Consider the following 12,931-nt stretch of genomic DNA (forward strand, 5'->3'; position numbering starts at 1 on the left):
TACATAAATAAACAAATAAATAAATAAATAAATAAAATAGATGAATAAATACATAAATAAAACATATATGAATAAATAAATAAATAAACAAATAAATAAATACATAAATAAATACATAAATAAAACATATATGAATAAATAAATAAATAAATAAATAAATAAATAAATCTGAACTGATTTCTGCCTCTTATGAATCATGTCGATTCGTTGATTCTGCACATGCTAACGTCATTGTGTTTGATGCAGATTTTTCGGACTTAAAGTTGCGCTTCCTCTTTTTTTTTTTTTTAAGCGCTCAGAATAAACTAAAGGCACATTTGAACAAAGCGCTGATTTGACAAACAGTGAAGCAGTGCATGCACGTAGTTTAGTCCCAAACGCACCCACGATTGTGGAATAGCGATTTTGGCCGCAAATTTGAGCTTTTCTGTTCATGGTTTAGAGTTTTGTCAAATAAATTTGCCTCATCCCAAAAAATGCCATTTAATCCTCCGGAGCGACTTATACAACAAAGAAATACAACAAAAAGGCGACTTACAGCAAACACAAACAACTTATAGAAGAAAATAGAGACAAAAGACACACAATAAAAAGTATCTGCTTTGTGCACTGGCCCAGTGGAAGACATTTCCCAACATTTTAATGATGCACAAACAGGTGATGTACACTAACTAAAACAGTGGGTGGAAAGAAAAATCCCAAAAGGAATATCTGCATTTATTTATTTTCAAACTTGAAACATACTCCCCTGGTTATTTAATGAGATTTTTGATGTTAACTAAGGAGAGAGGTATAAATGGCTTTTACAGAGAGATCCCACTCACCGTCACCGTGGTCTCCTTGTTCTGTTTCTTGGTGGGCGACGTTGGTCCCGGGCTCTGCAGAGAGAGGAAAGACGGTCCATCAAAACCACCGTCTTCCATGTCAGACATTAACCGCTCCGCATACACACACACACACACGGTCGCTCTCATACAAATGTTATTAGTGGCGAGCTCATTTGAAAGCCATCTGAATGTCTATATGAGTTTGATGTTGATGTTGATGCTTGGTCATCAAACTTTTATTTTTTAAAAAGTCACTCAAAAACATTATTTTCAATATATTTTATGGTCTGATCTGAATAAGTGTTGACAATCGAACGATTTAATGTGTCCACAGTCTGATAAGTCTTGAAATTTCCATTGATATGTCATGTCAGGGCGGATATCATGATACTTTGCTATGGATGAAACTTCTTTAGTAAAGAGTGTGAGTGTGTTTTCAGTATACAGTAAAGTCTCGTTATATCGATATCGGATATATCGATAGTCCCGGTTATATCGATACTATTTCTATGCACGCACTGAGAAAATTACATGCAAACAGGGTCGGATATATCGATAGTCCTGGTTATATCGATATTTTTTCGGACTCCCTTGAATATCGATATAACGAGACTTTACTGTAATTGCCATTTTCCTTCATGCACGAACGACCAGTAAGTGATTGGCTTTTGTGACGATGGTAAAAGGGACATAAAGGATGAAAAAAAAACGTCTAATTCAAGGGTGTGAAACAATTTTTTTTGCCACGAGCCACATTGTAGTTATGGTTTGCTTTCAAGGGCTGTTATGAAATTGGGGAAACCATTGGAATGTTTTATCCCCTATATAATACATAGATAACAAATTAATGAATGACTAGTTTTCAAATCGGAAGTCAAGAATAATGACTTAGATACAACAATTTGAAGTTTTGGTTCGGATTTAGGAAGCATCATGGAATCTCACACGTTTGACTATGCGGGCCGAATAAAATGATGTAGCGGACCAGATTTGGCCCACGGGCCTCGACTTGGACACCAGTGGGCTAGTCAGTTCTTAGACAATGTTTTTTTTTTTTATAGTTTTGCGTTAACAACCAAAAATGAGATTGAGTTAAGAACTTCAATGTTTAGACACTTTAATCACAGGCTGTGACTAAAGTGTCCTTGAGAGTTTTGAAAGGCGCTTATAAATAAAATGTATTATTATTGTTATTATTATTACTTATGTGTAATCCTATTCATCAGAAAAGAAAATAATAATAATAATAATAATAATAATAATAATAATAATAATAATAATAATAATAATAATAATAATAATAATGCAGAGAACCGGTGGACTCTTTTCATATTGTTGTGTCTGAGGTGTGATGAACAGGAAAGTAGTAAATATAAAGAGACAAAGTGGAACAAAGTGGTGGGTGGATCTTACTGCATCCACATTGCCGTGTTAATTATGATCACTGGAAAAGATAGTGTAGGCGGGATTAATCTACTTTAATTGCCATCAGCATCCCTGTGAGGACAGGCGGACGAAAGGAAGGGAAGGGATGTTTCAATATGCGAGAAAAAAAACATTTGTCATCATCTTTGTCATTTAATATGAGCTTTGGAGTTCATCTTTGCAAATAGCTAGTTGGTTAATTTGGTGGAAAGAAATTTTATTTCAATAAGTGATTGCACAAAATAAAATCATCTGGATAGGATATTTCTTTTTTTACAAAATAAATTGACAAATTTTAATGTTTTTTTTCACCGCGCAGTAGAAAATTAATTTTCATTAATTAAATTATAGTGTTTTTGTATTGTTTTTGTATATTTTTTTTTGCATGTGGCAAGTTAGCATAATGGCTAACTGGCCTTACTGTGTGCAGTTTGCCTGTTCTTCCACTCCCTGCCTGGTTTTTCTGTGGCCAGATATAGACTTCAAAATCTCAAATTGCCGTACTCAATTAAAAAAAAAAACACACAAAATGACATTTTGCAATAATTTTCTACCCCTGTCTATACTCGGTTTACCAATTGAACAAATATTTGACAGATTTTTTGACAGATTTCAAAACGAGTGAACCATCCTTTCGTGTGTTTATGTGTGTGTAAAATTGTATTGTGTCTTATTGTAATAATACACTGTGCTGATTAATACATTTTGTTGATGAAACATTTTTTTTCCGGTTTCACTGTCTTAACAGCCATTCGAGGGAAGACGTAACTCCAAAATGGCCTGCGACAAAAATAAGTATGACAGCCCCACTCTAAATTGGCTCAAGGTTTGAGGGTGAGCGAGTACGATGAGCAAGATGAAGGACATGAAGTACTTTTACGTTCATGAAAAAAAACAGTTTATACGAAGTCATATTGACCACATATTCATGACAAAAAAAGGTAGCGAGAAGTGAAAATATTTGCATCAAAGTAATGTTACCTGTTTCTCTGTACTGCCTTTCCGGACCATATTGTTGTGTGAGGGTTCCAGATGATGTAAGGGGCTGCCACCAGTGTGAAATCCATTCACTGTGGAGACATGTAATTTATTGTATTTGAAATATGTTGTATGGGTGCCCCTATTGCACTGAGGTGCGAACATCTTTGATAGTTGGTGAAGGGAGTGAAAATCACGTTAACATCAAGGTGACACTAATAATAATAATAATAATAATAATAATAATAATAATAATAATAATAATAATAATACATCATTTTATTTCAAACGCCTTTCAAAGCTCTCAAGGGCACTTTACAGCCGCAGACAAGCATAAATACATTAAATAAAATACAATTATAAATAGAAACAAATGCAATTTTAAATAGGTGGGTTTTGAGATGGGATTTGAAAGTGGGAAGAGAATCGATGTTTCGAATGTTGGGAGGAAGTGAGTTTCAGCGTTTGGGGGCAGAGCAGCTGAAAGCTCTGTCCCCCATCGTGCTGAGACGGATGGGGGAGCATAGAGGTGGAGGCAGGAAGAGGATCTGAGGGAACGAGAGGGAATAGAAATTTGAAGGTCAGCTGGGGGGCAAGGTTATGGATAGCTTTAATCGTATAAAGAACAAATGTAAATAATAAGAATTTAAAAAAAAATCTAATATACAGTAAAGTCTCGTTATGTCGATATTGGATATATCGATAGTCCCGGTTATATCGATACTATTTCTATGCACGCACGGAGAAAATTACATGCAAACAGGGTCGGATATATCGATAGTCCCGGTTATATCGATATTTTTTCGGACTCCCTTGAATATCGATATAACGAGACTTTACTGTATATGTATAAAACTCAATTACCCTATACATTTATTATTATTATTATTATTATTATTATTATTAGTAGTTGTAGTATTAGTATTGCTAGTATTGTTACTATTATTAATAATATTATTTTATTATTTTTATTTTTATTATTGATGTTTTATTTGTATTATTTGTATTATTTTTATTATTATTATTATTATTATTTTCCAGATGATGATTCTCATAATAGACCGCTTATATGACATTTAATCAATTGGAAAAGAGCTTCTCTCTCAATCGACCGTATGTTACAGAAGAAAAGCAAATATGACAAAATATATTTTTCTGTACCAAGTATTCTTTCTATCCATGACCCCCACACCCTAAAAAATATATTGTGATTTTTAAAATGTATTTCTAGAATAGGGTTGATAAACACTCCCCCCAAAAAATCGACAGTGCATTTAACAAAATTTATTTTCCTGTCTTCATTTCTCCACTAGTGTGATACTATGTTACATGAATGAAACCAAACAGTAATTTTCAATGAAATAGAACAGCTTTCACTGATGGAGTTGAAAACACATTTGAATCCTTCCCCCCTGGCTCTGTTTTCGTCAGCGTTGAAGATAGACAGAGCCAAAAGAGTTACAGAGGGGGTCTTTTAGTACTGCAAATTGAAGCTACAGATAAAATTAGTTCCAGGAAGTGTCTGTTTTCTATGTATGTGGTGTGAATAAGAGGTTTCTTTGTGCCACTGCGTTCATTTTAGAAGAATTCATCGCCTCCGGGTCCCTCCAAAGATGAGGAAGTTGCAATGATAAAAAAGTCCAGCCAGATTGATTCATAAATAAATAAACAAATAAATAACATAGTAATAATAATAATAATAATAATAAAATACTACTACTACTACTACTACTACTACTACTACTACTACTACTACTACTATAATAATAATAATAATAATGTGAATAAGATGTTTCTTTGTCCCACAGTGTTCATTTTTGAAGAATTCATAGCCTCTTGTCACTCAAAAAATGAGGAAGTTATAATGATAAAAAAAGTCCCAACAGATCAAAAATAAAAATACAAACACAAATAAATACATAGAAGAATAAATAAATAAACAAATAAATAAATAAATAAATAAATATCACTAATGCTAATAATAATAATAATAATAATAATAATAATAATAATAATAATAATAATAACAATAATGGTAATGGTAATAATAATAATAATAATAATAATAATAATAATAATAATAATACAATGGTAATAATAATAAAATGGTAATAATATTAAGAATAAGAAGAATTGTGTGAATAAGATGTTTCTTTGTGCCACTGTGTTCATTTTTGAATAATTCGTAGCCTCGGGTCACTCAAAAGATGAGGAAGTTACAAAAACAGCTAAAAACAGCAAAAAAAAACATAAATAAATGAATGAATAAATACACAGATGATTAAATAAATAAATATCACTCCTACTACTGCTAATAATGCTAATAATGATAATAATGATAATACGTAATGATAATAATGATAATAATGAACCTGCTGGCAAGGAGCCCTTGTGACGCAAAGGTGATTTTGGCGTCCCAGGAACACTTGAGGGTTTCTCCCATGTTGTCTCTGATGGAAATAAAAATATACATTAAAAAAAGGATCTTTCACAAATCACATTCAGGCAACAGTTTGAGCAACACTGAATTTTCAAAATTCAATACTCTCAATAGATTGTGTTTCAGTTTTGTGTATTTCACACTTCAGATAGCTATTAAAAAAACGATTTACGCATTAAAGAGCATGTAAATGACCTGCTGAAGAAAAACATTGTGGCAATTATATATGGCAGCTTTTTTTAAAATTCCTGACCTGTATTGAACACCAATTTATTTCAACAAATAGCTATAAATGATAACATATGACATTTCTTCGTCGTGAATGGCAAAGACAGAAACCCAAACCTCACATATCGGTCATCACTGTAATTGTTTATTGCTTCGTTTACAGTTTCATGCACCAATAATGATAACCTGTCACGCGATAACATAAGATGTCCACTGGAGGAACTGCCGTTGCTGAAAGGGTTAATGTTTGTGTCCAAAATTTAAAAAAAAAAAACACAACTTAGAAAGATTCACAGAAAGGTTTTTTTAGAATGCTACGTGCAGATTTTACCACTGTTAAGGAACTTATACTGTGTTTCTTTTTTTTTTTTTTTTTCGTCCAAGGTCCATTCTGACTGACCACAGTATCCAGCAATATTAGCGGTCATTAACACAAAGTGAGAAAATACATAAATAAATATAGGGTAGAAAGAACTCATATTTAATTTGGGCTTTTTCGGTTTGTTCGGCTGTTGAAAAGAGGAAGCGACTGAACCCGAAGCCCATCTCCTTAAATGACACGCATGGTGCAAAAAAAAAAAAAAAAAAACTGGCAGCTAGCGGAGGGCTAACAGCCACCATTGCTTTGCATTCGGTGCACGACGTGTGGAGTGAGCGTAGCTCTCGGGCTAAAAATCTAAAACTGATGGACCATAACGGCACTCTTAGTAGCCACCTTACGAGTTTCCTTTTTTACACTGGAGATTTTTGGGAAGATTTAGCAGCCTTTTTATGGAAGAATGAGAAGGTTAAAATAACATACACTGTTTAGTGCAGTTCTGATAATTATACAGTCCATTAATATATACAGTATATTAAACAAATATATATATACTGGATGTATACTGTATACATACTGTATGTATATGTGTTTTTGTATTAATATATACTGTATATATACTGTCCATATATACTGTATATTACAGGTACAGGGATACAATAATAAAAATCGATAATACGAAATATAAAATGAGAAAAATGAACTTAAAGTTATAACATTTATAAATGAACTGTAAACAGTTTTGTATATACAGTAAAGTCTCGTTATATCGATACTCAAGGGAGTCCGAAAAAATATCGATATAACCGGGACTATCGATATATCCGACCCTGTTTGCATGTAATTTTCTCCGTGCGTGCATGGAAATAGTATCGATATAACCGGGACTATCGATATATCCGATATCGATATAACGAGACTTTACTGTAATAGTATTCAATAGAAAACGTTGCTTAAAACAACAGATTGACATCGTATACTATCCTGTCGTATACACTTCGCGTTGGCCATTTTGAATGGGTTTATGGCCGTTTTGTCAGAACGGGACCTGGTCGTAAGTCGGATGTTACCTGTATCTGTTTATATTAATATGCACGCACGCACGCATGCACACACACACACACACACACACACACACACACACACACGCGCACACACACACACACACACACACAACACACACACACACACGCACACACACAGACACGCACACACACACACACACACACACACACACACGCACACACAGTTGATTCAAGTGATTCAAACAGTTCTGAAGAGGAAAGCATACGTTTGCAATCGATTAAGGAATTTATTTAATCGATGATTTTTAATCGAAAACACCAATAAAAATGACTTAAGGGTGTCCAAAATCTTCAAATAAATTGAGCTGCGAATTGGGCATTTTCAGAAAGTCCCGCCCCCAGTTCGTGACGTCACGCCAAGACGTCTTGCATTGCAAGTGAATCAAAACAATGGCTTCAGATTCGGAGAATGCTTTCTTGTTACTCATCCAGTTATATATACAGTAAAGTCTCGTTATATCGATATCGGTTATATCGATAGTACTGCTTATTACGATACTATTTCTATGAACGCAAGGAGAAAATTTAAATGCTGCAGGATCGGATATATCGATCCTCCGGTTATATCGATATTTTTTCCGACTCCCGAGAATATCGATATAATGAGACTTTACTGTATATATATATATATTAGAATAAAAGTCTTCCTTTAAACCTGTCAGTCTTAAAGGACAACCGACGTCACTTTTTTGTTTTTTAACTGACACCAGAAAAAAAAACGTTTTATAGCATCTAAAATACCCAAAACATGCAGTATGATATTTTTAGTCAAATGCAAAACACCAATAAAAATGACTTAAAGTGTCCAAAATCTGCAAAGAATTAAACTGCGAATTGGGCATTTTCAGAAAGTCCCGCCCCCAGTTCGTGATGTGACGCCAAGACGTCTTGCATTGCAAGTGAATCAAAACAATGGCTTCAGATTCGGAGAATATGCTTTCTTGTTACTCATCCAGTTATTAATATGATTCAAACAGTTCTGAAGAGGAAAGCATACATGTTTGCAATCGATTAAATAATTTATTTGTGCCATTTTGAGGCAACATTGGGGGAAAATCTGTCACCCAAAAAAAAGGAGGCACAAAATGGTGACATCCTGTGGCCACCTCCTTTTACACAGGCTGATAAATTCCTTATATGGCGCTTGGACGCCCTCTTCTGGCCTTCTGGCGGCTTTTGGATGCAACACGAGTTCCCGAGACCAAACAAGTACAGCAAAATACATTGACGTGATGGAAGGACCGCTACAATGCGTCTTTTTTTACGGTAAAGGGCGGTCCTTTAGTGACGTCACGTACGGACTCGTCACCAACTCAAAAACAAGACTTCCTGAATATTCAGCGCGAGTCTTAAAATGTAAAATATAGCTATATGCGGTGGAATCTTTGTAAAATACGCTCAGTAGAAGTCATTTGAAGCCATTTTACAAATTATGGACACAACTTGTCCGGAGACGTCGGTTATCCTTTAAAAGTGCCACAGTGCCAGAGCTAAATCTCATCACGCTTCCTTGTCATAAGCAAACTGAAGCTGAAGTAAAAAAAAAAAAAAAAACATGCCAATCACTACTCTGAATTGCCTTAATTGACCTGTGTATCATTTGACTCGGTTCCTTCCACTCTCTTTTGAGACATTAAAAAAAGGAGCCTTAATCACGCAGATTGAAAATATCAACGACAACGCACAGCACATGAATAACCTCTTTCTCTTTGCGTAAATCACTTCGTAAATCCGAAAGTGGCAACTCAACAGTGAGCATGACGTGGTATAAAGATGGAGTCGAGGCTTATTGTCTACCGATGAGGTTATGCGAGAAGATCCTGATACTTAGGGGGGGAAAAGGAAGTCATCCAAGTTAGTTTTCACAAAGCACACGACTGAACAACGACATCTGCTTTTTTGTTATCTGATTGGTTCATATTATCCTATCTGTCTGTCACGTACAACAGCTCACATACTTCCTCCATCATCTTGATTGATTCTGTCCGTAAAGCATTTGGGGAGTTTTAGGAAATCGAGTAGTTGACTTCCAAGAGTTCGAGATAAAGATTACGTTACATGTAGATTAAAATGAGATATAAAAAAATGTGACGACAATCACAAAATGTACTTTAAACCTATTTTCATCGTTTCCTGATGGTCAGTCAGAGATGAGTGGGAGACTCTTACACTCTGAACTCAGCAACACAGGAAGGGAGAAAAAAAACAGAGAAAACACAAGCCCAGAACAAGGACACACTGCCCTCGCCTACGCCTGTCGTTCGGTTACTATGGCAACGCGACACGCGTGTGCGCACAAATACACACCCACAGGAAGGTATCTGATCGTTCTGCATATCAGTGTATTGAAAAGGGGTCAGAGAAAATAGCACAGACACACACGCAATGAATGTGGATTGTTCAGTAAAAATGTCATCTGATAAGAGTTGTAAATGTGAAAAAATAAAAGTCCACACGTAGAGCTAGATACAAGTAGAGAGCTAGCTGGGAGCTACAGACGCTCCCCAATTTACGAACGAGATACGTTCTGAACGGTCGTTCGAAAGGTGAATTTGTTCGTAATTGCTTCAGTGCTATATTTTGGTTGGAATGTATGTTTAAAGGACAACCGACATCACATGTTTGTTTCCTAATTGAAATCAGAAAAAACATTTATAGCATCTAAAATACCCAAATCATGCAGTATGATATTTTTATTCAAATGCAAAACACCAATAAAAATGACTTAAAGTGTCCAAAATCTGCAAAAAAATTGAGCTGCGAATTGGGCATTTTCAGAAAGTCCCGCCCCCAGTTCGTGACGTCACGTCAAGACGTCTTGCATTGCTGGAGAATCAAAACAATGGCTTCAGATTCGGAGAATATGCCTTCTTGTTACACATCCAGTTATGAATATGATTCAAATAGTTCTGAAGAGGAAAGCATACATGTTTGCAATTGATTAAACAATTTATTCCGTGCCATTTTGAGGCAACATTGGGGGGAAATGTATCACCAAAAAAGAGGCAGAAAATGGCGACCAACCTCCTGTGAGGAATTAATCAGCCCGTTTCCACAGGCTGATAAATTCCTTATATGGAGCTTGGTCGCCCTCTTCTGGCTCTTTTTGGTGCAACACAACATTTTCAGACCAAACAAGCACAGCAAAATGCATTGACGTCGTGGAAGGACTGCTACAATGTGTCCTATTTTTTCGGTCAGGGGCGTTCCTTCAAAATACGCTCAGTAGAAGTCACTTGAAGCCATTTTACAAATTATGGACACAACTTGTCCGGAGACGTCGGTTGTCCTTTAAGGCTTATGTAAGTATGTTTAAGGTTTATATAAGTATGTTAAGGCTTGCATAAGTAACCTGTATTGGGTTGTACTGAAAAATAAACATTTAATAAAATATATGCTCTCTAAAGATATGTATCTGGCGAGAACACTACATACGTTCAACAGAGAGCAAAAATATTCGCATGTACCGTTGTTCGTAACTCGAATGCTCGTAAGTACGGGAGTGTGTGTATTTGTAAAATAATATTAAGCCACAACAGGTCTCGCATGTACTGTCAGCAGCCACCGACTCCATTTTCCCCTGTAGAAGTAATGCGTAAAAGTTTGAAAATACCCCATTCATTGGAGGTGCGCCTTATACTCCTGCGTGCCTTATACAATGGAAAATATGGTACTCAAAATCTAATAAAAAATTAAACACATAGCTAAATGAGCCAACTGTGCAATGCTACTCATTCTTACGCCACGTGCAGTTCATAACCTCATAATATTGTCATAGAATGCCGATATTCCAAAGAGACACCGGTGGCCATGATACCAGTCAGAAAAATCCCTTTCTGGAATCTTAAAAGAGATGGCGAGTGTACTGTGTAAAACATGTGAATGTTAAGCACCAAATGTCATGTGAAGAACTGGAAAAAAGGATTTAAGAGTGACTCTTTTGTCTCTGTGTCTGGTTATAAGCCCTTAGCTAATTTTAGATTCAAATCCCAGCCACAATTTGACCAGTGGAAACATGATCACAGGCAAACAAGATGTGAACAGCTCTGTGGGAAAAGTGGTTCCACTTTTGAGGTGAGATCTAATCCACAACTGTGGTTACACATTGGGGATGGACTGTAAAAGTAAAATAAAATAATCATCTTCCATTATTTCAAAGATCAATAGAATGTATGAACACAATTTAAAGGACAGTCCACAATTTAAAGTTTTGTCCATAATTTGTAAAATCCCTTCAAATGACTTCTACTGAGCGTATTTTACAAAGATTCCTCGGCGTATAGCTATATTTTACGTTTTAAGACTCGCACTGAATATTCAGGAAGTCTTGTTTTCGAGTTGATGACGATGCCTGACGTGACATCACATCTGGAACGCCGCTGACCGAGAAAATGACACATAATGCATTTTGGGTACTTTGTTTGGTCTGAATTTGAATTTGGTGTTGATCCGTTTTGATGGCGAAATTAGAAGGAAAACACATAAATAAGGCGATGGTGAATCGTTGTGTCTTGCACCAAGACTACTATTTGATAGTAGCTGACACAAATTCCCAGCAGACAAATCAGCCCATTTCCAATGGAGCTTGGGCGCCATCTTGTACATTTTCTGGTACGCTACATTGGAGTCCAGATGCCTCAAAATGACACGGAATGACTTCTTTAATCGATTGCAAACATTTATGCTTTCCTCTTCAGAACTATTTGAATCATATTCATAACTGGATGAGTAACAAGAAAGCATCTTCTCTGAATCTGAAGCCATTGTTTTGATTCTGGAGCAAGGCAAGACGGCTTGACGTGACGTCACAAACAAGGGGGCGGGACCTTCTGAAACGCAAACTTACTGAGGTCATTTTGAAGTAGTTTTGGGACACTTTAACTCATTTTTTATTTGTGTTTTTCATTTGACTAAAAATATCAGCCTGCGTGTTTTGGGTATTTTAGATGCTATAAAACGTTTTCTGATGTCAGTTAAGAAACAAAAATTGTTGTCGGTTGTCCTTTAAATGATGACATCATCAGGGCTCTTTTTTTAAAGGCGTTTTTTTGGAAGGCATTGTTTTTTTTGCTTGGGGAAACTATCTCGATCTTTCTGTCAACTGTGGTCGAGGTGAACATCCTCAAATTATAACAGCCGAGTCATGCACTGGTTTGCGTAATATTTCCTTGTATCATCATTAGTTCATTGAAACCAAGCCATCACTCCCACCGCTATGTTTACAACGGAACCAAAATACAGTGAGACCTCAACTTACAAACACCTTAACTTACAAACTTTTCGTCTTACAAACGTCAAATTTATGAAAATTAAACCTTATAATAAGCACTATTTTCATAATACACACCCACCACGGCTGGCGGAGTGATCTTTGGCGGAAGCACACGACCGAACAGCACCAGAGGTTAAGTTACCAACAGTCCTTATGGAAGGTGACTCTCCTTTCATAAGCCATCAACGAAAATCAAAAAGGTAAATAAAACTTTATTTTACAGCACAGTTTATTTCTTTAATTACAGTCCTCATGTAATGCGCCTCTTTCCAAACAGCAATTCCCTTTGACCTTTGACCTCCAATGGCATTCCATCAAGCCATAAATGACCATCACAAAAAAAATAAGTGACTTTAT

The 12,931-nt window shown here is 35.7% G+C and overlaps 1 protein-coding gene and 1 long non-coding RNA gene across 2 annotated transcripts in view; one reads left to right on the plus strand and one right to left on the minus strand.

Moving 5' to 3' along the window:
• The window catches only part of gas7b (growth arrest specific 7b), a 63,785-nt gene that overhangs the window by 27,469 nt on the left and 23,385 nt on the right, over nucleotides 1-12,931 (minus strand). The window contains exons 3-5 of the mRNA XM_089014822.1: nucleotides 5,603-5,680; nucleotides 3,234-3,322; nucleotides 825-878 (exon numbers count right to left, since the gene is read on the minus strand). Coding sequence (XP_088870948.1) covers nucleotides 825-878; nucleotides 3,234-3,322; nucleotides 5,603-5,680 — 221 coding nt within the window. The remainder of the gene's footprint in view (nucleotides 1-824; nucleotides 879-3,233; nucleotides 3,323-5,602; nucleotides 5,681-12,931) is intronic.
• The window catches only part of LOC148887092 (uncharacterized), a 53,544-nt gene that overhangs the window by 17,407 nt on the left and 23,206 nt on the right, over nucleotides 1-12,931 (plus strand). The window lies entirely within an intron of this gene.

Source organism: Hippocampus bargibanti, linkage group LG15, assembly GCF_051943395.1.
Source record: "Hippocampus bargibanti isolate YZ-2025 linkage group LG15, ASM5194339v1, whole genome shotgun sequence".
NCBI classification, from domain to species: Eukaryota; Metazoa; Chordata; class Actinopteri; order Syngnathiformes; family Syngnathidae; genus Hippocampus; species Hippocampus bargibanti.